This window comes from Sitophilus oryzae, unplaced genomic scaffold, assembly GCF_002938485.1.
Source record: "Sitophilus oryzae breed Bouriz unplaced genomic scaffold, Soryzae_2.0 scaffold_1974_pilon_pilon, whole genome shotgun sequence".
NCBI lineage: Eukaryota > Metazoa > Arthropoda > Insecta > Coleoptera > Curculionidae > Sitophilus > Sitophilus oryzae.
The window spans coordinates 3,082,992-3,109,670 of NW_022146695.1; the positions used below are offsets into that span (position 1 = coordinate 3,082,992).

Sequence of the window (26,679 nt, forward strand, 5' to 3'; positions counted from 1 at the left end):
TTCCATACCGTTTTAGAGAAAATTAGTAAAAAAAAACATAAAAATATGGTTGATTTTTTTTGATGTAGTAAAAATCAAGAGGTCTTTCTATGGCAATATAATTTTGATTTCATTCTTTGATACGTGGATATTATTAATTTTGATCAACGTCATATTTTTGCTGTTAAAGTATCATAGGAAAACGCACTATTTATTTTCATATTTTTTCAAATTTAAAAAAAAAGTTAGAACTAGCTCTAGGACCCTTAAGTTATAAACTAGGAATATTACATAAGCGTATAAATATTGTTAATAAAATAACGAGACTATCTTAGCAAATATATTGTTAAATTACTGTGTCTGTATATTATCTGAATAAAAACAATATTTGTATTTTGCAGACAATATTATAATATAATAAACTTGGAAAAATATAATAAATTTAGGTTACTTAATACCTTCAATTAATAATAATAATACAAGTATGCCATTCTGAATTTATAAACAAAGAAAGAATGTTTATAACACAGCTGGGTGTTGTTAATTATATTATTATAAATTATAAAATTGATATCAACTACGGAGGCTAAAATATCAACGAAGCAAAATATGTAATAAAAGAAAGTTATTTACTTGATTTCTATGATTACAACTTATATTAAAGGGTACTGAACAAAATAGTACTTAGCATAGATCAAGTATTGATATGCCATAATACCTAATATTTGCAAAAATGATTAATGATATAAAATTTGTTATTTAAGTACATACATAAGCACGAGACCGGAGAAGTACTTTTACGAAGAATTGTAACATATATTTCTTGCTTTTTTAACGTATTTATTAAACATTTTAACAAATAATTAGCGCATAATCCAATAAAGTGGATTTGGTATTTTAAAAAATAAAAAGAAAAAAGTAATAATTAACGCAACCAGTAATACACATTTAGGGATGGGCACTCGTATCGTCAAACTCACAAATAAGATCATCCTAATTAATCACAAAAATGTTTGATAGTATGGTACAAAAAATAATAGATTATTTGAAACTTGTAGATTAAATAACTTACATAAAGGTTGTCAGGTTTTAATAACATATTAGAAAACAAAACCATAGGATCGAAAAAAAGCGGCGGCAAAGACGGTTGGGGAATAATCAGCCAGTTTTTGTTCATAGTAGCACAGATTAGGTATTGACAGTAAGTTGATTTTAAAAGTATATACACTGTAAATTAAGCAAAATATATATGAAAAAAAAAACGGCGTCAAGTTGGCTTGGTTGAAATTGACGTATCTTAATTATTTTTGACAAGTTGTAAATAATACAGAAAATGCAAGAAACATATGTAACACTTTTTTAATTTAAGCTTTACTACCTCTAAACAAAACCGATTGTAGAATAAATAGTAAATAGCATAAAATAAGCTAACGAAAGACAAACAAATACACAAAATTTCAAATTAAATTCAAAGGTTTCAAATAAAACGTCAATCAGAACTGTCAAGGATGGTACCTATGATGTCGATTCCCACCATGCATGAATACCACCCTCATTCCTTCCACCATTATACTCATTCCTTAATCTTTCTATTCAAAGTTTGAAATACATATAACACCTATATATACCTGATATCTCAGAGCTAGTACTTGTAGTTGATCGGACACCCTGTAACTTAAACATAGGCTGTGCTGTACGAGAATAAGAAGTACCAGCTATAGCTATAATAAAATGACAACATATAAAATTTAAACAACAGTCAATATAAAATAATTAAAACGAATTAGGGATCAAGTATATGTGTATCTGTATTTACCTTTGAATAAGAAGACTAGGAAGGAGCATATCAAAAATCTTAGGTACACCGCGATGGGACTCAAATATGGCCGACTTAAATTCCGATTTATCAGTGCCGTTCTAATTTTATTTAAAAAATGTAAAACCACCGTGTAAAACTATGATGTAGGGTAGACGTGGGGTAGACTCAATAATAATAAAATAAATAAAATTGTTATAAAAACATATTATTATAATAAAAATAAATAAGTTTTAATAATAACACAAACATCCGATACGCTACTGAAGCGGGTAAGTCAAATTGACGTATCTAAATTCTTTGACATCTAATCTTTGACAAGTAGTAAATAAAAGCAAAAATGCAAGAAAAAATATATAATAAATATATAATTAGTTAATTTAAGTGAATTTCATAAATGATCGGTTCACTACACGTATGTATATTATATAGTCTACTACTAGCAAAAAGTTGTTCCATTATTTCACTCGATTTTCGCCGAGATCTACCGCACGCTAAACAACTAATTATTTTAGAGTCTTTTTCGATAAATCGCGATAGTGTCACTGTTAATTTAAGTTCTGCCACAATTTCCATCTAGATTTACTACCTTTATACAACTATCAGTAGTACAATAAATAATAAATAACATAAAATAAGCTCCGTAAAGACTGACAAATCTACAAAATTTCAAATCAAATTCAAATGTGTCAAATGAATCGTCAAACAGAACTGTTAAGGATCCCCACCCTCATACAAAGCAAAATGATTCATAATATCAATACATAGTTTATTAACGTAGTTTTCATGTAGTTAATGAACGGGAAAAGACGTAGTTTTTGAAGAAAAACTACACGTAGTTAATCAGGTAAATTACGTCTTAATTAACTACTTCCGAACCCTGATCCCCACCCTAGAGTCCTTTTTCCGCCCACCATGCATGAATACATGGATATGATGTGATTTTGCCTTCTTGATCGTCAAAATTGGTGGTTTTTTTGTTAGATTAAAATTAAATATGACAAATTTTAATGTTTTGGGAAGAACAAACGGTGACGATTCACTTTAGGGCTGTCGCGAGGATTGCATTTAAAATAAAAATTTTGCTACCAAAACAAAGTAAAAGACATTTGTGAAAGACCTAGGTGAGGAATATTCGGTTTCTTAAAACAGTTTTTATAAAATAAATAACACAAATGGGTACTATTTTTGACGCGGAGGTGGCGGAGTAATGTCGGGTGTTCGATATTTACGTTTCGATTGACGGATGGCGTCTTGTTGCTCTAACGCGCATGCTCATACCGGGAACGTGCCGGGAACATGGACGCTTTTAAATTAACGCTACGCTTGTATATTTTTATTTATTTAGAGTTGTTGGTAACAGTGATCAAAATACGCCGTAGGTAAAAAAAAAGTAGCTGTGTCTGCCCTGACCTTTAGTTATAAATATGTACTTACCATTAGAAAGATGTAAAAGCGATACATTTTGTTTTAAATCTGTCCTTCCTGCTTTGAAATTTTCTCTACAAAAACATTTTCCACAAACTCGATAACTTGGATAACTTGGTTTATCATAAGATATATTCTTAAGGCTGGAATTTATCGCATTTTCCGACCATTTGTTAACCAATTTTGGATTAGTTTTCACTGGAAATCGAAAGCAACTGGTCGGTTACGGGTTTTGTTCACTGAAAATGTCAATCATTTTAAAATAAAAGAGCTAGACAAACCTATAACAACCTTAAATTGTCAAACTATGATTTTGTCAATGTCAAATTAATTTTAATAGTTTATAAAAAATTGGCTGTTGTCAAAGCTGTGGTATAGATATTCCATTATATCGATATACTTCCTCATCCCTACTTTAACAGCCACCGTTTTCATGTCGTCGCTCCAGAAGCTGTGGTCAAAGCAGTGTTGCCGGATGTAACATATTTTGGTAACCTGTTCCTGTTACCTTTTCTGTTACAATTTTTTTTGTTTTATCAACCATGAAATATATTTTTATGAGAAATAAATTAACGGTAAACTTTAAGGTAGTCAATGCAAAATTACTCAAGTGGTTTTATAGTTTAAAAATATAGTAGGGTCTAAAGCAGTAAATATCCGCGGCGAATCAAGTAATTCCGATTTAAAAATGCGGGGAGAAGAGAAACCAGACCCCAAAATTTACATCAATAACTTCAAGATTGACGACGTACCTAAAATGTACCATCACCGTTTATAGTTTTAAAAAAAGCGATATTAAACGAAAGCGAGGCGGCCGGCAATAGTAATCGGTATCGGTATTTCCATTTTGTTTATGTTATATTAAATAACTTAACGGATAAACAAGTCTGTCGACTTTTTGCTCGTTTGCATACTGTGAAAATCACATATCAATTCACGCTTTCTTCGCAAAAAAAGTAACGATCGTGATATGTGATTTTTAAATATCAGTGAAAAAATCACAGTTCGTGAAATATCGCTCATCTCTAGTCAAACGTCAGTTTGAAATTAAAAATGTCGCGGTGAAGCCGTTCGAACGTTGTGCGGTGAGTTTTTATGTTTTAATTCTAAATAATATAGTGCGAAACTATTTTGAATTACTATTTTATTAAAAATTAGTGTATCCACATTGTGGAGAAAGAAAATTGATATGATAATCAAATACAATGTTGCAGAATTAATCGATAATCTGGCAGTTACGGTTAAATATAATGAAATTGGTATGACTGGATTTCATACGTCTGATTGGCTCATATGAAATTACGTTTCCCCCTCCGCGATTGTTATGTAGCGTGTGTTTTCAAAACGTAACGGTTCGTTGTTTGGTTTGTTTCAGATTGTCATCGGTACGTGTCGTAAATAAAAGGAAAATAAGATGGCAAATAATGGATATATCGTGTTTTGTACGAAAAAAGGTAAAACGAGTGAGCCTTTTCAACTGGCAATTGGAGAACAACGATTCGGTTCAGCTGCTTCTAATGAAATCAGATTAAAGAAACCCCATCCACTGCTACTGGGAGAACATGCAGTGCTCAGTGTAAACGAAAACGGAATAGTGTGTATTATAGTGTTACAATGCAATGCACGATTTTAAATTATGGTTTTTAGGCTATTCTGACAAATAAATCGGAAGGATCTACTGTAACTATAAATAACAAGCCTGTGATTAAACCAACAATACTGAAGCACAAAGATCAATTTGATATTCTGGGAACAGTGTTTCAGTATTTTAATGAGAAAACTCTGCATCATGTAAGTACCTGTATAAGAAATGTACTAGTTTAGATTTAGCTATCTTTGATTTCTTAAGAGAAAAACAGACATAGACATATGTTTGCTTTTCATAACACAAGTTATAAATAACATTTTAAAAATTTTACAGTAGAGCTTTTTACAAAAGAACGTCTATTAGTGTGATCTAACAGTTCGCACAGTGTTGTATCCGTAACAGCAATGGCTCTTATGCTATAGCAGACAAAATAAATGTCATATCTAACGAAAGTTAATTTTTAGATCACAAAAGACGTTTTAGGTTTCTGTGTGATGTCATAAATAATATGACACGCTTCTTGATAATTGTTAATTATACTTATTTACTAATAACTTTTAATTACTTTGCAGGATTTTAAGGATGAACTGAGGCATTTACCTACAAGAAAAAGATCAATACATCCCCTATTAAAAATATCATACAAAACATCACCTAAAAAGTAAGTTATGCCTATTTTAATTTTACAAGCATGCTTTGTATGATAACCAATAAAAAATTCTTATAACAAATTAAACCTTAGGACTATATACTAACACCTTAGGACCCGGCTTTCGAATGAAATCTTTGCGTTTGTGGGCCAGATCAAGTATGACAGGCCAAGCTTTTTTCCCACTAAGCCTGTCACAGGCCAAATGCGCGGACTCGGCCTGTGAGATTAGATTTGTCTAAAAAAATGAACAAATTCGGATGATGCTTTCTCTAAATTAAAATACAGTAGTTTTTATTCCAATAAACATTTATCTATATAAGAACTATTTACAGTTTTTCTCTCTTGAACCTTTACTCTTTAATAATACTTTTTTTTACTCTTACTATTATCTTTACTCTTTTCTTTGTCTTGAATTCAAGACGGAATACAACAATTTCGGAGAAATATTTAGCTATTTACGCCAGCATTAATTTTAAATTTAATAAACTACTAATCGTGAAACATTTAATAATTTATTGTAAGTCTGAGTGTTCCATTTCAAATAAAAGACTAGCTTGCTTTTAAATGTGGCCAATGTTCAATATTAATTTTCTCTCACTCTGTATAAATTTTTGTTTGTAATTTGACTTAAAATACAAAAGTTATTTTACCTAAATATTAGACCCTACTGGGTAAGTTTCAATTTAGGTAGCTTTTATTAGCATTTAAAATTTGTTCTTCATTTTTGGAAAATGTTAAATATGTTAAAAACCTTACATTTTACTCATATACTTCTCTAGTGAAACTCACCTTTATTTTTTTCCTAGAATCCGAAAATAAAATGATATATAGGATGTTCCAGTACAAAAAACACAACTTTGTTTTTTGGCGACACCATGTACTACTCTATATTTTTAAAAAATGCTCTAATTCAATCTACATATGCTCACAAAAATTCATTTCATTACAAACTGTTCTCCTTGGAGCCTCCGCGTCGTATAAGAGGCGCCGCCCTGTATTTATAGTATTGAATAATTATTTATAGTATTTATTGTATGGAAAAAAATATTTTTTTGCTTATTTATTAATATCTTTGAAACTATCAAAACATATTTAATATATAATATTTTGGGATTTTGTAAAGTGATCAAAAAGGAAGCCAAAAATGCAATAATATACAGGGTGTTCCATTTAAGAAAATCCGATCTAAGACCATCCCGATCCACTCACACTTTTTTGAGCCACCCTGTAGAGGTTAAAATATTTTCCTAAAATATATCCTAATACATACTTTAGGTTTGATTTGGTTTGGTTTGGTTAGCTACCCACTTAAACAAAATTCCTAACTTTTTTATTATAGAAGAATTAATTTTCTAAGCGTCGTTACACCCGTTACCCAACCCTATTAGGGTATTTTTTTGCATAACTAACTGCCATATTTATTATGCTATATCTAATTTTTTTAATGCAACACTCTGTATATTATTTTTTTTGGGTGCAGAATTAGAAAACGAACATTTTTTGTATTTAAAATGTTAAAAGCTACCTATATTTTAATTTTTAACAATAAACAGTTGTGTAGATACCGTATGATCGAAAAAAAAACGGCGTCCAGTTGGCTAGGAAATGACAATCGCTGACATTTCCCATATAATTTTTCATATAAAACGACAGCGATCTTCATTTCCATCGCTGACGCCGTTTTTATTCGATCATACGGTATTTGCGGTATTCTATTATATTTGCGGTATTCTTTACATATATTTTTTTCTTTATCTCTATAGAACTTTCCTTATAATATTAGAAATATACATACATATATAAAAAAAGTATAGAATTTTCCGCAAAATCTAAAAATGAATTGATAAAAGCTGTTGCACTTAAAAAAACATAGAATACGCCACGCTTGTTTTGAAGCACCCTGTATACCTCAGAATAATTTTAAATTGTGTATCTTAATCTATCCTAAATTGTCTGGTTAATATTTTTTCATAATACTCAAAATAAATTTTCATTTTAAAAAATAAAAAATATTTCAGATCACCCAATACTAAGCCAGTTCATATGACACCAAGTAAATCCAACATTTCGCCAAGATGCAAAACAGAGTAAGTTTAGGAATATATTAAAAGTAATAAAAAAACTTATTTTTATATATCTTAATCTTTTTCTCTTCCTGTAGATCAAAGGTTTCAAAAAATATCCGATTATTTCCAAGCGGAAGACGAGGAATATCTTTGGGGAAGCACACTAATAAATCCAATTCAACTTCTAAAGTGTCTTCCAGAAACATACTACTTTCACAGTCATTGAATATATCCAATGATGAAGACCTAAGACCTTCAACATCAAACATAAAATCTGGTAGAAGAAGTTTAAATGTTTCAAAAAATAACCTTAATTCGCCAAGATCAGTCTCTACGGGAAAAATAAATGTATTAAAGAATCCCACACCAAAAGATAAAAGAAATAGCCGAAATTCTTTATTAAGAAGAACTTTAAATAAAGCTCACGAGAGAAGCCGATATTCTTTTGCTTCCGAAGCTCCAACAGAAGGTTCTCCTTTAAATATACCAAGTTCTCTGGAGTCTACACCAAAAAATGTATCACCAAATTCATTTATTGGAGACCAGACTACTACTAATGAAGAAATATCAAAGAAACTATCAAGGTCGTTGAGAAATAGTCGCAGCAATATAGAAGGATCTTTAGTTGTTAATGTGGATGAAGAATCAGTCTTCAACGATATATCAAGTTCGATAATTTCTAATAATGAGACATACAAAGAAGTTAAAGACCATTCACCGAATATGTCTAATATTTCTGGAAGAAAATCTTTCAGACAGTCCACAAATTCACCCTCGGTAAAAACTACTCCTTTGAATAAAAGTTTGTCAAATGAACTTGATGCATCTGTAAGAAAATCGAGGTATTCTGTAAATGAATCACCAAAACCTGACAGAAGTTCTTTAAGAAGAGAATCTCGACAAAGTTTGAACAAATCTTATTTGAGTGAAGCAGATTCTTCACTAACTCGAGACAAATCAATAAATACATCGAGAAGGAGCTCAAAAATCATGCAAAATATTAAAGCTGTCACTGATGAACATTCTGATTATAATTTAGACGCTGATGATTTTCAGTCTCCAGTTAATAGGGCTACTTCTACTAGGAATAGTAGAATTAAAATAATAGAAGACGATAAAGCTGTCACAGATGAGGAATCTGTAAGTGGGGATATTGAAACTACACCTAATAATGTCAGTCCTCACAGTAGAAGCTCCTTAAGAAGAAAGAGTCACCAAGAAAGCCCAGCCAATGTATCTAGAAGAAGCAGTATGAAAATAGTAGATGATAAAGCTGTAACAGAGGGGGAGTCTGTAAGTGAGGATTTAGAAGCTACTCTCAATAATGTTAGTTCTCATAATAGAAGCTCCTTAAGAAGAAAGACTCACCAAGAAAGCCCAGTCGATGTATCTAGAAGAAGCAGTATGAAAATAGTAGATGATAAAGCTGTAACAGATGAGGAGTCTGTAAGTGAGGATTTAGAAGCTACTCTCAATAATGTTAGTTCTCATAATAGAAGCTCCTTAAGAAGAAAGACTCACCAAGAAAGCCCAGCCGATGTATCTAGAAGAAGCAGTATGAAAATAGTAGATGCTAAAGCTGTAACAGATGAGGAGTCTGTAAGTGAGGATTTAAAAGCTACTCCCAATAATGTTAGTTCTCATAATAGAAGCTCCCTAAGAAGAAAGACTCACCAAGAAAGCCCAGTCGATGTATCTAGAAGAAGCAGTATGAAAATAGTAGATGATAAAGCTGTAACAGATGAGGAGTCTGTAAGTGAGGATTTAGAAGCTACTCCCAATAATGTTAGTTCTCATAATAGAAGCTCCCTAAGAAGAAAGAGCCACCAAGAAAGTCCAGTCAATGGATCTAGAAGAGGCAGTATCAAAATAATTGAAGATGACAAAACTGTAACAGATAAGGAATCTGAAAGTGAGGGTATTGAAGCTACACCTAATAATGTTAGTTCTCACAATAGAAGCTCCTTAAGAAGAAAGAGTCTACAAGTAAGCTCCGTCAATGGATCTAGAAGAAGCAGCATTAAAATAATAAAAGGTGATAAAGCTGTAACAGATGAGTCTGAAACTGAGGATGCTGAAACTAATAATGTTAGTTCTCACAATAGAAGCTCCTTAAGAAGGAGTCAAGTAAGCTCAGTCAATATATCTAGAAGAAGCAGTATGAAAATAATAGAAGATAATAAAGCTGTAACAGATCAAGAGTCTATAATTGAAGATATAGAAACTATACCTAATAATGTTAGTTCTCATAATAGAAGTTCTTTAAGAAGAAGTCAACAAAGTTTGAATGTATCTAATGTAAGTGAGGTAGATACTTCATTTTTAAAAGATGATGTTTTAAAAGCAGATAACTCAATCAGAAGATCTATTAGAAAGAGTACTAAAACCAATGATAATGATAGTTTAGTATTAACAGATGAGAAGCCCAATTACATTTTAGGTGACAATGAAGAACTTGAATCTACAGCCAAAAACGCTAGTGGTGTTAGAAATAGTAGGAGCTCTTTAAGTAGGAAATCAGCACAAGTTTTGAACATATCTGATTCAAATATAAGAGATCTATCGTCTACAGAAGATAACTCGCCCAGTGGATCCAGAAGAAAGAGTTCTAAAACAACAGAGAATGATACAGATGAGGATTCTGGCTATAATTTTGTTTTAAGTGATGATACAGAAACTACAGCTGATAAATCTGCTTTGACTAGGAATAGTAGAAGCTCTTTGGGGAGCAGAAAAAGTCAGACAAATTTGAATGCCTCTAATGTAAGTGAAGTGGATCCTTTACTTATTGAAAATGATGCATTTTCTGCAAATAACTCAGTTAGAAGATCTATAAGAAAGAGTTCAATTATAAATGACGATATTCGAGTTAATGGAGAAAATTCCGAGTCTGTTTTAGAAGCAAGTTATACCTCAGAAGGTAATAATTCCAGTGCTGTTAGAAATGGTAGAAGTTCAGTAAGCAGGAAATCTCAACTAATATCTAATATAAGTAAAGCAGATCTTTCATTGAAACAAGATAACTCTAGCAGTGGATCTAGAAGAAATAGTACCAAAGTAATAGAAAATAATCAATTTTTAACAGTTGAGCAGTCAGGAATTGAAACTATTGACACTACAAATATTCATGAGAATGTCATTAGAAATAGTAGAGGCTTTTTGAGAAGAACATCTGAACAAATCTTGAATGTATCTAGCGGACCTGAAGCTGATACATCATTTACAAAAGACAGTGATTCTAAAACAGGCAGTCTGAACAGAGTCTCTACAAGAACAAGCTTCAAACTAACAGAAAGTGATGCTGAAACTATCAATAATGTCAGTTCTGTTAGAAACAGTAGAAGCTCATTCAGAAACCAATCCAGGCAAAGTCTGGATGAATCTACTGTAAGCAAAGTAGATTCTTCATTTACCAAAGATGTCTCAACTGGTAGATTAAGAAGAAGTTCCAAAATTGCAGAAAATATTAAAACACCATCAGTAAATGAAAAGGATAGTGTTATTATTATCAATGATTCTACAAGAAATATTATAGATATTGCTGACGAAGATACAGTTGACTTAAATTATTCAAATGCAAAGAATTCTGCTAAAGATGAGCCTTTAATGCGTCACAGCATTTTTGACGAGACCACGCAAGATGTCCTCTCGCCTGTCAAGCGTATATCAGGAATGCCTACTATTGGCTCTGCCAGTACAACAAAAAATAGTCCGTTCAGTCATCTTAGCAACATATCGGGAAATATATCTGCAAGGAGTCGTATATCTAGCGGTTGTAACAATTCAAGTTTGAATTCGCAAGATTTGAATCAGAGTACTACTTCGGTTATATCCGTGTCATCGCAGAGTTTTTCGAGTTTTAAGAGAACTAGAAGTACTTCTGCGAAAGATGGTACAGTTAATGAACTTGTGGGAACACCAGAATTGAAAAGCCGTAATTCTAGACAGAGTACCACTTCGGTTATTACCGTATCTTCGCAGAGTCTTAAGAGAAGTGCTTCTGTTAAGGATGGTACAGTTAGTGAAGATGTTGGGACGCCAGAGTTGAAAAGCCGGAGTTCAAGATTGAGTAGCACAGGACAGAATACGACTCCTATGAAGAACAACTCTTTGAGGTGAGTGTTTCCGGATTGTCTTTACAACAGAAAAATACTTTTTTTATTATTGACATTTTGAGAAAAACGCATTCTTTAAAAAAATAGTTTGTTTTAAAATGTGTAATCCCGTTTATTCTTTTCTAAAGTTCCATATCGTTTTAGAGGAAATTAAAAAAAATGAAAATATTGTTGATTTTTTTCTGTAAAACTCCTAAAAATTTCGAATTTTGAAATGGTTTGTTAAAAAAATGATATGTTACCTTTAGATTATAGATATCTGTTTTTTTAGGGTTCCTTACCCAAAGGGTATAAACGGGAACCCTATTACGACTTTGCTGTCCGTCCGTCCATCCGTCTGTCACAAAGGTCTATCTTATGAACCGTTATAGCTAGACAGTTGAAATTTTGACAGATAATGTATCTATGTTGCCGCTATAAGAACAAATACTAAAAACAGAATTAAATAAATGTTTATAAATAGAAAAGTACTTTCACTAAACATTATCTTTTAAGTAAGAATTTTACGTAGAATCTTTCAAGTCCTCGGTGGCAGCGTGGTTAAGGCGTTAGGACTTAACGCTGCTATGACGTTGGAGCCGTAGTAAGGCAGGTTCGAATCCTAGTCAAGGCGACTTTTTTTAATGTTTTTTTTTTAATTTTTTATTTATTTTTACTTTTTATATATTTATTATTGATTAATACAATTTTTAGTAATCTGTTTCTTCATTTTTTTTAAAATTACTCATACGCGCATTCAAAATTTCAGCTAAATCGGAAAAAAGTTTATAATAATATAGTGTCTAATGTTGTATAGATAATGAATTGTACGGAACCCTTTGTGCACCTGGACTTCGTGGACCCTGCGAGTCCGACTCTCACTTGACCATTTTTTTTTCTTATTAGCAAGTGGTCTATCTAACAATAAAAATAGGTGTCAAAAATACTAGATCTATTTCAGTCATATTAAAAATTCCGTATGTTGTGGTAGTTGCTTTTTATATACATAATAATTAAGGTCCGACCGAGATCTCGATCTCGGTCTCGATTACAGTCATTCTCGGCCAAAAATAAGGCCAATATCTCGGTCTCGTTCTCAACATAAAAAGGCCAAGGTTATCGGCCACAGCCGAGACTGCTCACGATCGTCAAATTAGCTTATTTTTGAGCGTATCGCTCCACCTATCAATGCGTGGATGAATTAAATACTCGTCCGCAGTCGAAAAAAAGAATGGATCGTATCTGATCGAATCACGAAAGGAATTTCCCGGATGGCTGAAGAATCGCCTTCGTATTTCAATGCGTAAACAATGAACGAAATGTTAGATGTTAGTGTCTTATTAATGTAAGTTTTATAAATTTAACGAATTGTGCTTTATACGAATTACTCGTATATCCTACTAAGTAAAATTTGTGTGTGTAATTTATTCAATTCACCTCTGAAACTAGCAGCTTATATATTTTTATTCCGCGCCATCAACAAGCGTCTCTAGCAAACAACTATTTTTTTTAATTAAATTTAAATGGTATATTTATTGTATTCATATGACCCAATGTAAAATTTGAGAATTTATTTAGGAATTTATATTCACATTTTTTACAATGATCTGCCTATTTTTTAAGATATACAAATATGTATGTTCTGAGTCAATAATAGCATTTTAGAAACAGACAAATGTTTGGTAAATATTTCCAAAGCATAATTTTTGAAAAAAAAAACGAAACATTTCATTTATTTTTAATAATGTAGTTGATAATACCGTATGGTCGAAATAAACAGCATCAGAGTGGCTTGTAAAATAACTATTTAGTTTCGAAAGAATTAAAGATTCCAGACACTAATCTATTTCCTTTCTTTTTTTAATGAATTGATTTGCGTCTTATAATATGTGCGTTTTATGTCAAATTTGAATATGTATATGACTACAGGGATTGGCGTGACAGAAATTATTGTAGAGTGTGATTTCAAGTAAGAACAACATAGAATTAAAATTACCAGTACTTGATGATCACAATATGTGCATAGTAAATACTAAAAGGGTATAGTCTGTCTGGCAAAAGAATACCTATATACTCAGATGCAAAAAAAAACGGAAAATTCTTCGTCAAGTTTAAAGTGTTATATTTTTTCTTACTTTTAGTTTTATTTTCATGATTTTTTTAGCAAACCGTATATAAATCTATCAACTTTAATTCATAAACTCAGTTTTTATAAACTTCCGTATTTAGCTTATTATACAGGGTTAATTGAAGAGATGTCTCCTGAACATTTTGTTTTTTGCCTCATGTCAACACATGCCTTGGTTAAGCATGTGTTAAATTTTTAAGAGCGAAATAAACCTGCTATCAACAATCTGCATTTTTTCAACTATCATTATTTTATGCTGTTATTTTTTAATATCAAGAGGTGGCTTTGGTGACTATTGTAATGTCGTATCGACACTGATTAGACTATATTATTTACAATTTGTAATTTAATTTAAAAAATGTTAAAAAGTAGCGATACAGGCTTGGTTTTAATAAATATTTATAACACTAACAGAACTAAGGATATTAAAAAAAATAACTGTCATAACTAAGTGTCCAAACAAACAAAAAACGTGTAATAAATACTCTAATACTTTACTTTTTCGTATCCAGATCATATTATAGTTTATTAACCCAGTAATGGGCTACGTCCAATGCTTCCCGTTTAGCCAGCCATAGGTTATCGAGGGTGCATCGGTGGAGACACGCAGGACATTGAAGAAGATGTTCCATGTCTTGAAAGGCGCCGCAGTCGCATTTGTCGTCATTTCTGTCCAGCAAACCCCATTTGATCAAATTGGATTTTACTGGGGCCACCCCAGTTCTGATTCGGTTGAGCATTCTCCAGGTTTTCCAGTCGCTAGAAACACCATTTGTTGGGTCCTCTCTAAGTGAGTAGTGGGAGGGAGGTTCATCCAGGGGGCTTAGGAAACGGCGTCTGGATTTAAGTCTACCTGTGCCGCACTGTGGGCCAAAAATTGAGTAACGAGCATCAAAGGTTTGTTTTAACTTCTCAGTATGTTCATGAGCTTTTCTGCGTAAATCGGGGCCTGTAAAACCTCCGGCCATGTAAAGGTTTTCTAAGGGGGTGGGTTTCTTACAACCTGTCACTATTCTGCATGTTTCATTTAGACTGATTCACCTTTTTTGTATGGACAGATCTACACCACACTGGGCAGGCATATTCTGCAGTTGAAAAACACAGAGCTTGAGCAGAAGTTCTGACCACGATAGGTTTGGCTCCCCATTTACTATTGGTCAGCTTCGTGATAAGGGAATTTCGTGCTTCTACTTTTTTGCGTGTTTTTTCGCAGTGATATTTGTAAGTCAATGTTTTGTCCAGCACGGCGCCAAGATAGGTAAGCTTATCTGTGTGTTCTAGTAGTGTCCCGACCCATGTAACATTAAGTCTGCGGGTCGCCTGTCTCGAATTAAGGTGGAATGCACTCACTTTAGTTTTGGTGGGGTTGGGTTTTAAAGAATTCTTTTTGTAATAGGTTGACATTGTTTTTAGGGCGCTTCTCCTCGATATCTTCGAACACTTTGCCTTCAACTGTTATTGCTAGGTCATCTGCATATGGAAAGGTTCTAGTGTTATCTGGAATAAAATACTCTAATACTTTGTATTACCTCCCCCGGCTGCTATAAATCGGTTCATACTTAATGAGGCTGTAAATATATTGTGTCATGTTTTCCCATTCTCCTTCAAGGACCAAGCGAATATTCATAATTTCGACCATCAAGATAAATGATTTTCGCACAATCTACGACACACGATAAACCATATTCAATCGTACACAACAATACGTATACAAGTTCATTTTGCTCGTAAAAATTAACCGAGGTATATGTTGACATGAGTCAAAAAACAAAATATTCAGGAGACATGGTTCTGACAGAAAAATGTGTGCCGTAATTAAAAAAAGAATTATTAAATAGGACTAAAATTAAAAAATATAATATCTTAAACTTGACCAAAAATTTTCCGTTGCGTTTTTTTTTCATCCGATTGTATTATGACATAAGTGACAATTTAAAAGTCAGTGTTTTCATGAGTCAGCAGTGTTTTCATAGTCAGAATGTAAATACACTGATATGTAGTGTAGATAAATCGAGAATATTTTTATGAAGTTACTTTAGGTTTTTAAATATCATAATTTCTTTTTAGTTCATCATCGCAGTTGGACAGTTTTTGTACTTCCACGCCATTCATTAAACAGAACATCAGCAAAATACAACCTTCTAAAGACGCACACTCGGCAATAGTTTCTCATAAGAAGTCTACAGATCTGAAGACCAACATTGATGCTGTTCCACAAAGAAAAAGCCTCAGACGTACCAGATCTTTATCGCATAACTGCATATCTTGTGGGCACATTGACGGCTCACATGCCTCGCGTACGTTGAGCAGGTCTGTTTCCACCATTGAAATCGATACTACAAAGAAAGAAGTCACTCCTCTTCTGCACAGGTAAATTTTAGTTTTTTTTTAATCTCTTTACAGTATACATTGATATACCAATTTGTTCATCGAAACTGTGCGGTCTGGATTTTAACGTGTAAAGCTTGATTTTCGTGCATCCATTGTCCGACGATACGATGATTTATTGGTTGAATTTAAAGACTTCAATTGGTTAGAAAATTACGCAGTTTTTAAATTTATTGGATTTTCATGACTCCGTTCATTGGATATATGATTTGCTTGTGATTGGTGTAATTTTATATTTTCATTTCCATAACGAGATTTCGCTGTTTTACTTATAGTCTAAGTGCTAGCAACGTTTTCGACCGCCTGGCTGCCGGTAGACGTTGAGTTCACTACCGCGCATCATATCTGTATTCAACATCAGTTCACTACTGCGCATCACAAATTAGCCATGTATTTCAAGAACGAAGGAGGCTAGGACAAACCTTTGTGTAGCATATTTAGTTTTATAAAAAAATAGCAAAGTAATATGAAAATCGCATCATTGTATCTCTACTCATAAACGAGAAATCCCATAAAACACACGAAAATGGGATATCTTGTACAGATGTGATGCGCAGTAGTGAAACGGCAGTAGTCTACCGACAGCCAGACGGCCCGCACTTTGGTTAGGGGAGCATAGCAAAAGGTATTAAAGAACCAGCTATCTTAAAATTCTTGTTTTCCCGACGGTGTTAGCTCTTGTACTATTATATTTTTATTAGGGTTAGATTAAATTTGTCAAAAAAGTGTCAAAACGTCCGTTATCGTACGATCTTTCTCCGTTGACGGGCTGGAGTAAAAAATTTACGAATGAAAAGTGGCGCAAAAACGCTATGATCAATCAGAGCACCGTCGGACCATCGTATCAACGTATAAAGACGCATGAAAATCAAGCTTAAAGCTTGATTTTCATGCATCCGTTATACGTTTGGTTTTTTGCGCCACTTTTCATCCGTAAATATTTTACTTCAGCCCGTCAACGGACCCGTTCATACGATAACGGACGTTTTGACACTTTTTTGACAAATTTAATCTAACCTTTATAAAAATATAAGTAAAATAGCAAAATCGTTATGGAAACGAAAATATAAAATAACACCAACGTATATCCGATAAACGGAGGCATGAAAATGCAATAAATTTAAAAACTGCGTTATTTTCTAACCAATCAAAGTCTTTAAATTCTACTAATAAAATTAATATCGTATCAACGTATCGTCAGACAACGGATGCATGAAAATCAAGCTTAAGACAGTGATGTAGACAGCTTAATGGAAAATCACATGTATTAAAAAGAGATAAAAATTAGGTCGACACGTTTCTTCTATGCGGTATTATTATGTATATATGTATGCGGTATTGCCGGATTTTGCATCACCGCACAAGTAGGCGTTTACGAAAAATGTCGCATCTAGGGTTGGAACTTTATTTTTCATTGTTAGTTACTGCTAGTTTACTGTTAGTTACTACTAGTTAGTACTACAGCTGTAATAGATTATATTTAATTTAGATATATTATCATCATTTCAGTAGGTAGTATACATGAGTTTTCAAAGTAACTTATATTTTTCTACACACATTTTCCTTCAAACGTAAAAAACCAACAACACTGTATGCCGCTTTGCATTTTGTTTCTCTGTATATCATTTTGTTTCTCTGTATCACACGCATTAAAATCCAGACCACATAAATTGGATGACCAGCAGGGTATACGACGCGTAGAGGCTCCAAGGAGAACTACAGTTTATATTAGCATCAGCCACCTAGATTTTATAAAATAATAAAGATCTGAATAAAGATCTACTGACACTAAATCATAAAAATAAAAATATCTAGGGAAATCTTTGTCTGAAGGATAAGCAACCTTAATAGTATTTTGAAGAGACATCATCAATTCTTCATTGAATACCGGAATAATATAGTGGGTGTTCTATTTAAAATAAAACAGTAACTTGCTTTTAAAACTGACCAGTCTTCAATATTAATTTTGTCTCACCCTGTATAACTTTGGGGTCAAGTTTTAATTTGATTTAATATACAATGGATGTTTAACTACAAAAGTTTGGTTTATTTTTCAAGAATAACAGCTCCCAGCAAAAAACTACTTACGCCATTGAATTCTAAAAATTCTGAAAAGCTGTATGTGACTCAGTTTTTACCTTTTCAATAAGTTATAATCTTATAGCTACTTAGGGTACAAACATACTGGGGCATCTCGAGGCAATGCTCGCCGCGATGCATCCTACGCGCACGTTTTAAGCACTGTTTTAAAACGGCGAGTAAGTGCGCGTAGGATGCATCGCGGCGAGCATCGCGTCGAGATGCCTCATTATCAGTGTTGTTACAATAGGTACAATTGTACTATTTTGGGTACATTTGATAGTCAAGGAGTACAATTGCAAGAAAAAATGTACAATTCTTACTTCTCAAACCCAAACTTAAACCCACGTACATATTTTTAGACGAACGGTGATACGCGATGCGTGGATTTGAAATGCAGGTCGCTAGGAGCAGAGACCCAGAATTATGCATCACCTGAAATGCTGTTCAAGCCGCACGGATGTCAAACGTAAGTTTGATATCCATGCGGTGAGTAGGAGGGGGGCTAATCACTGCGACCTTAGAGATCTATTGTGTCCCGATGTCAAACGTGACGTCACACAATTAGTTCACATTTAACCAATGCTATTCAAAGCTCTTTGTAGCTTCTGTATTGCTGTCCTCCATTTGCGAATTTCAAGTTCCAGAGCTTTACGCCCTGGGTTGCTCAGAACGGTTCTGAAATGAGCTGTGCAAGATAGCCTGGTGCCTCCATATGGCGCGGAACCAGTTCTGAACTTTATGACTCAATTGAATGGAGGCAGAGTATCGCGTTCTTGAACAGTTCAGAGCTGCTCAACTGCGTGAAAGGAAGACAGCATATGGTGTATAATTCTGTGAGGGTGCATCCACATTATCCTAAAAAAAGCGGATCGGCGGCGGTGTATCGGCGTAACGACCTTGAATCGATTTCCAGCAATTCTATTGGCTGAAAAATTAATCTGTCAGAAATTTTATCTGTCAAATTCACCGGGCAAAAATTTCAGCCAATAGAATTGCAGGAAATCGATTCAAGGTCGTTAAGCCAATACGCCGTTCCGCTGTTTTAGGATAGTGTGGATGCACCCAACGGTAAAAACTTGGTAAAAGGTAAATAGAGATCACATGACCCCACATTTTTGCACCAAAATGTACAATCCCACTTAAAAGTACAATTTCGACACAATTTATAGTACAAGAATTTTTGCCCTTGTAACAACGCTGCTCATTATGTAGGTACCTTTAGTATCTAACTGAGATACGAGGGGAGTCAAAAAATGCAACAAATTCAAATTCGTCTTGTACTTCGGAAACTAAGAGGGTTAGGACAAATCTGTGTGTAGCATCTTTAGTTTCATAAAAGAGTAGCAACAGTGAAACCCGCATCTTTATACCTCTACTCAAAAACGAGAATGGGACACTGTACAGGGTGGACCATTTTGGTTGTTTCTATAGGGTATCTAGGAAACCGTGAGAAATATTCCAATTTTAATATTGCAGTCTCAGGTTCTTTTTTTGAAAAAATACAATGGCGCAAACGGATCGTAGCTATCTTGATCGGTTTCGAAGCTACAGGGGATTCTCAGATTTGTACTTTTTGAAGATGTTCGATAGTTTGTTTATTTCAGCAACCACGGAAAAATGAATTATACATTCTAAAGGCACTTTTCTGTGTAGAATGCAGTGGCGTAGTCAGACTTTTTTCAAAAAAAATATTTGTTGAGATATTAACTATACTTATGGTTTTTTAAATAGAACCCCCTGTATATTTTTAAATTTTCTTATTCAGCTTGGCATGGGCTTCTCGAAAATATATAACACTCTATATTTATTTTCACTATTAACCTCAACATTTCAAATTTTTCTTAAAATATCCACTTAGTAGACGGTTGTCATGGTGAATGCGGGACATTTCATTTCTACAGATTGAAGTGTGTGTATTTTAAATAATAAAAAAATTAGTAAATATGAAAATTTTGATAAATATAATATCTTAGAATGTTATATTGAATCTAACAACCATAAGCAAATGGCAGCTGATTTATATTTTGAGCGGTATACAGAGCGCGAGCAACCAAACCCAGCCATTTTTAAAATGTTAGAAGATAGTTTAATCAATTTTGGATCTTTTCAAAAACCGCGTCCGAAAAACTATCAGAAAGAAGATGAAGAAAATCAATATATTAATGTCCTTGGAGCCGAATACATGAATTAACAATTAAATAAAATCAAATACGAAGCAAATAAAAAATAAGTGTAACAGAAACAAAAGAACATATTTTAATATAAACTCAAGAGGTTACTTCAATCGGCTTCTCAGTTAATATAAAAAAAAATAAAAACACAAAGACTACATTAAATGTTCTGACTGAGTTGGTACCGTCTCTGCACGCCGCGCCGTGCCGTCTCTAACAGAATTTCAATAGCTCTACTTGATGTTGTTGGATCTAGTGTTACGGTTCCGAGGACATTAATATATTGATTTTATTCATCTTCTTTCTGATAGTTTTTCGGACGCGGTTTTTGAAAAGATCCAAAATTGATTAAACTATCTTCTAACATTTTAAAAATGGCTGGGTTTGGTTGCTCGCGCTCTGTATACCGCTCAAAATATAAATCAGCTGCCATTTGCTTATGGTTGTTAGATTCAATATAACATTCTAAGATATTATATTTATCAAAATTTTCATATTTACTAATTTTTTTATTATTTAAAATACACACACTTCAATCTGTAGAAATGAAATGTCCCGCATTCACCATGACAACCGTCTACTAAGTGGATATTTTAAGAAAAATTTGAAATGTTGAGGTTAATAGTGAAAATAAATATAGAGTGTTATATATTTTCGAGAAGCCCATGCCAAGCTGAATAAGAAAATTTAAAAATATACAGGGGGTTCTATTTAAAAAACCATAAGTATAGTTAATATCTCAACAAATATTTTTTTTGAAAAAAGTCTGACTACGCCACTGCATTCTACACAGAAAAGTGCCTTTAGAATGTATAATTCATTTTTCCGTGGTTGCTGAAATAAACAAACTATCGAACATCTTCAAAAAGTACAAAATCTGAGAATCCCCCTGTAGCTTCGAAACCGATCAAGATAGCCACGATCCGTTTGCGTCATTGTATTTTTTTCAAAAAAAGAACCCTAGACTGCAATATTAAAATTTGAATATTTCTCACGGTTTCCTAGATACCCTATAGAAACAACCATAATGGTCCACCCTGTACAAGTGAATTTAATTATCAAAATTTATGACTTCAAGGGAGTCGCTTTTCGCTTTTGTGTAGATAGAATTCTGTTTGAGCATTGGAATGTTTCATTTTTTTTGTTTTAATATTATTTTCTTTATATTATTTTTTTGTAATATTGATATTTTATTTTATCTAGAAAATCCCACACTACGCCACTGTCAGTAACGCCCAAGAAAATCTTTGACGACGGAGTAACTCCAAAGTCAGCCATAAAACCGAACCGTTTGTCAACGAAGGTAACAACGCCACTGTACAAACCTCTAACTGAAGATATTACTCCAGTAACTCCCGAAAAATTTGCTGCTACCGTTGACGAATCATTCAAAACACCCGTCAATACCCCGGGATTATTTGACAGCATCAAGGAAAGCGTCATCAAATCTCGAAAGAGGAAGAGGGAGAGTAACGGTAGCTTTATAAAAGAACGTAAAATAGCTAAGACAGATCCATCTCTATCTGAAGAGACAGAAATAATCAAACACCCGAAAGTACAAAGGAAAAAACAAAACTCGCCCAAAAATGACCTCACCAACTTGCCAAACTTGCGATCCTTGGTGTCACCCAAAACTCAGAAAACTCCCAAAAACGATTTAACCGATGTGGCTGGAGTTAAAAAACTGTTTGAAAGAAATACTCCTAAAAACGACTTGACTAAAGTTTCCGCCGTTAAGAAGATCTTCCAGAAAAATAGTCCATTGAACGATCTCAGAAATATACCAAGTTTGAAAGAACTGGTCACCGTCGAAGCAAATTCGCCTAAAAACGATTTAAGCGATGTGAGAGGCTTGAAGAACATGTTCCGCAAAAGTATTGCCAACGATCTTAGAAACGTACCGAATTTGAAGAGATTTATGTCACCAAAAGCTCAAAAATCACCTAAAAATGATCTGCATAATGTCAGTGCTGTTGCAAGTTTGTTCAATGTGTCTGGAGTCGAGCAATTGCATCCAGACAGCGATATCGAGAACTCTGAAGATCTGTTCAGTAGTCTGACTGGTCAAAAACCTATTAAACAATATGGTAGGGGTAAAAGTATGACTCCGGTTAAAAATGAAGCTAACAATTTAACAAAAAGAAGAACTATGGGTGATATACCTATATCTTCACCTAGAGTTCAAGAATGGGTTAACGAACAAAGTGCTTTGACTGAAAATTCAGCGAAAAATACTTTGGTAATTCAAGGAGAGACAGGATCTCCTTACAGGTCAAGAAGTGGTCGCATCATTACACCAAAAAAGCCGTTTTCGGAGATAGTAAACCAAAAGGAGAGCAGTAGAGTAACACCTGTTCAAACTACTAACTTGGAAAGCTCTAGTACTAAGAAAAATCATGCTGTAAAGACAGAAATTCAACTTAAAGTTCCGAAAAAAGTCGCTTTTAAAGATGATGATCAGTCGCTTGAAGCAGCTAAAGAAAATAGCACACCAGTGGATACAATTTCACACGCAAAACGTCAAAAACTCGCAGCTGTTGAGGATAACAGCCCGGTTAGGAAAAGCGGCAGGACTAGAATGAAGAAACTAGATGCCGAACCTACTGAACAGATCTCTGAAGCTATTTCACAAGAAAATAGCGAAGAATCTGCAAAATCTAAAGAAAATGAAACTACTAGTCCAGTACCAATCAAAAGATCCAGAAGAGCAAAAAACAATACAGAAGATAATGTAGAAACAAATACTTCAAAAGCTGAAATAATTGATAAGAAAAATAAGAAGGCCGAAGAAAATACAGGAGATTTAGAAGTAAATTCAGGAAAAACCACTAAGAGAAAGGAGAAAGTAGAAGATAAAGAAGATGTGAACACAGATGATAACATAGAAACACACGTAGAAAAAACGGGAAAGACCACTAGGAGAAAGAAGAAAGTTGAAGAGGTTAAAGAAGACTCAGAAGTTCCAACAAATCCTGTTGTCCAAGAAGTTAAGAAGTCGTCAAGGAAAAAAGCCACCAACACACCTGAAATATCTGAAAACTTACCATCACTTCATGAAACTAAGCAATCTACACGGGCTGGAAGAAGGAAAGTAGTTGAAGATGCCTCAGAGCCAGAAAGTTTGGCTACTCCCGAAATAACAGAGAATGTAAAACCTAAAAGAGGAAGGGGCAAAGCAGTTAAGGATATAGCAGCAGCAGAAGATGCTTCTACTTCAGAAGTAATTGAAGGTTCAAAATCAAGAAGAAGAGCTGTTAGAAATGCATCAGCTACAACAGAAAATACTGCTACTCCAGAAGTAACTGATGTAAAACCACAAAGGGGGAGAGTAGTTAGGTTTGCATTAGCAACAGAAAAAATTGCTACTCCTGAAGTAGTAGAATCTGTTAAATCTCGAAGAAGGAAGGCAGTTGAAGAAGAACCAACAGAAAATGCTGCCATTCCTGAGGTTACTGAAGAGGTGAAACCAAAAAGGGGAAGAGCAGTTAAAAATGCAGCAAAAGGAGAAGATGTTGGTACTCCTCAAGTAGTAGAAACTGCTAAATCTCGAAGAAGGAAGGCAGTTGAAGAAGAACCAACAGAAAATGCTGCCACTCCTGAGGTTACTGAAGAGGTAAAACCAAAAAGGGGAAGAGCAGTTAAAAATGCAGCAAAAGGAGAAAATGTTGGTACTCCTGAAGTAGTAGAAACTGGTAAATCTCGAAGAAGGAAGGCAGTTGAAGAAGAACCAACAGAAAATGTTGCTACTCCTGAGGTTACTGAAGAGGTAAAACCAAAAAGGGGAAGAGCGGTTAAAAATGCAGCAAAAGGAGAAGATGTTGGTACTCCTGAAGTAGTAGAAGCTGCTAAATCTCGAAGAAGGAAGGCAGTTGAAGAAGAACCAACAGAAAATGTTGCAACTCCTGAAGTTAAAGAAGATGTAAAACCGAAAAGAGGAAGAGCAGTTAAAAATGCAGCAAAAACAGAAGACGTGGAAGATCCAACAGAAAATGTGGCTACTTCTGCGACAAATGAAGCTGTTAAACCAAGAAGAGGAAGAACAGTTAAAGATGCTCCAATACCAAATAGTGTGGATACTCCTGAAGTAACTAAACCAAAAAGAGGAAGAGCAATTGCTGATAAAGAAGAAACAGAATCACCAAGTGTGTCAGAGAAAGTGCAGGCAACAAAACGTGGAAGAAAACAAGCAAGTGTAGATGAAGATAAAACTGAAGTTGCCACAAAAGAGGTTCAAAAGAAAACTGGAAGGAAAAAAGCTGCCCAAACAGTGGAAGTTGTCGATGAAAATACTGAGAACACTCCAGAAAAACGACTTGGTAGATCAAGGAAAGCAAAAGATGCAGAAAATACGTTAACGCCTCAGAAGGCAGCGAAAAGACCAAAGAAGCAAGTTAAAGCAGACGAAAATAAAGATACTGTAGACCAAAAAGACTCCGAAACTCATATTTCTCCTAAAAAAACTCGCGGAAAGAGGGTTGCAACAAAAAATACTAAGCAGGAATTGGAAAACGTTTCCGAGAATTCGGAAAATGCTTCAGAAAAACGAGTTGGCAAATCTAAGAACTCATCAACTACCGAACCAGCCACAAAAAGGAAATTAAAAAATCAAAAAGAAATACTTGGTAATACTGATGATGACCATTATTATTCAGATGATGAAGTCGTTTTCAAACGGCCAAGGAAGAATGCTAAGAAAGAACAACAAAATACAGCAACGGTGGAAGCGTCAGATACAGGCAAGCGTTCTTTGCGTAAACGAAAGTAGAAGGTATATATTTAGATTTAATTTTTGACTTATTTAAATGTATATATGTATGATAGACTTAAATTTTTGCCGAGAAGAAGCATTTATTTTATATATGCAAGTTGTCATGACATGTGAATGTCAATTTTTTGTCTATTGACGTTAGTTTTTAATGTGTGCATTGCCCTAATATTTATATACATATTTTTATAAAATAAAACTTTGAATTATTTGAAATTGTTGTTCTCGATATTTTGTACAAATTCAATTTGTGACAGTTTGAATGAAGAAAAATTCCGACGCTCTAGTATACACTTTCAAACATTTGTATAAAAAAAAAATTTATCCATTATATACTGTATGATCCAAAAAACGGCATCCGTTGGCTTGGAAATGACGATCAATGACATTCCCCATATGATTTTAAATAAATACATTAGACTCATAGATTTATTTTATTTTCTATACTACTCCATAAAGTTTGTCTAGCGAGAGAATATATGGTTTCGACTTTTGTCATCATTATTGTCGTCTGGTCTTGCTGGATAGAGTATGTTTTTATACATAAAATGTAATATATCTAAATTATATGAATCTTTTCGGGCTATAAAAATATCGTTAAATTCCATTCTAAGGCAGGTGTTTGAAAGTATATGCATATTTTATAAAACTCACTTTTTTCCAAAGCTTTATTGAATTACTGATTACTTATAAGTTTAAACTTATCTTTATTTGATATGATCAAGAATAGTGTTTAGGCTTCAAAAAATATATTTATACATTTTTATTAGAAAGTAGATTAGATACCGTATGATCGAAAAAAATGCATCCAGTTTGCTGGGTAATGACGGTCGATGACATTTCCAATATAAATTTACATATAAATAAATGACTTCAATGACTTCGTTTCATAGCCATCGCTGACGCCGTTTTTTGCGATCATACGGTACAAATATTTAGAAGATATATTGATTTATTAGTTGTATATTTTTTTTTCTTTCTTCCGTAATAAAATTAATAAATAAACCGTTTGTATAATTTGTTTTCCATGTTATACACAGAATTTATCTCCGCGCCGAGTGGATGCTATAAATTTAGGATAGGTCTTTACAAAACAAGTTTTTAGAACAATATATTGTAATATGGCTCTGTCAAAATCATAAATAAATATACCTAATTCGTTGGTATATTGCATTTTACTGATTTATAAATATAATGACCATTAATCAAATATAGGGATAATTCTAGTCTATGATGATCCTAATTCAAAGATATAACGGAAACTAAATGTTATGTATATTTGGTTGCCTATATCTAAAAATGTTTTTATATTAAAATTTTTGATTTTATAGCAATTATATATCAATTATTCCAGAAACGATGTAATATTTCTCATTCAATTATAGCTTGAATAAAAGATAACTGATAAACGTATTCACGAGTATTTATATTTATCTTCGTCATCAAGATAAATTTTGAAATACAACCAGTGCCTTCTATTAAAAGATCAGCCTGCGGGCGGACTTTTGTTTACTTCATCAGC

The 26,679-nt window shown here is 33.4% G+C and overlaps 1 protein-coding gene across 2 annotated transcripts; it reads left to right on the forward strand.

The window, feature by feature from the left end:
* Positions 1-3,947: 3,947 nt before the first annotated feature.
* Positions 3,948-26,150, forward strand: LOC115883679 (uncharacterized protein PF11_0213-like). Of its 2 annotated transcripts, none has more exons than XM_030902064.1 (8): positions 3,948-4,308; positions 4,599-4,817; positions 4,871-5,014; positions 5,384-5,472; positions 7,482-7,550; positions 7,625-11,644; positions 15,819-16,121; positions 21,596-26,150. In XM_030902064.1, exons 2-8 carry the CDS (start codon positions 4,638-4,640, stop codon positions 25,155-25,157), a joined length of 8,367 nt encoding a protein of 2,788 aa, XP_030757924.1. In that variant the 5' UTR covers positions 3,948-4,308; positions 4,599-4,637; the 3' UTR covers positions 25,158-26,150. The 2 variants fall into 2 exon arrangements, with proteins under 2 accessions (XP_030757924.1, XP_030757925.1); XM_030902065.1 differs by lacking the exon at positions 3,948-4,308 and adding an exon at positions 4,339-4,482.
* Positions 26,151-26,679: the final 529 nt, after the last annotated feature.

What these genes read in the sequence shown, in the direction of transcription:
- LOC115883679 (XM_030902064.1), top strand. Translation starts at nt 4,638, where the DNA reads ATGGCAAATAATGGATATATCGTGTTTTGTACGAAAAAAGGTAAAACG. An exon ending in GTGTAAACGAAAACGGAATA is followed by an intron (nt 4,818 to 4,870) that starts GTGTGTATTATA and finishes TATGGTTTTTAG; the next exon opens with GCTATTCTGACAAATAAATC. An exon ending in ATGAAGAACAACTCTTTGAG is followed by an intron (nt 11,645 to 15,818) that starts GTGAGTGTTTCC and finishes ATTTCTTTTTAG; the next exon opens with TTCATCATCGCAGTTGGACA.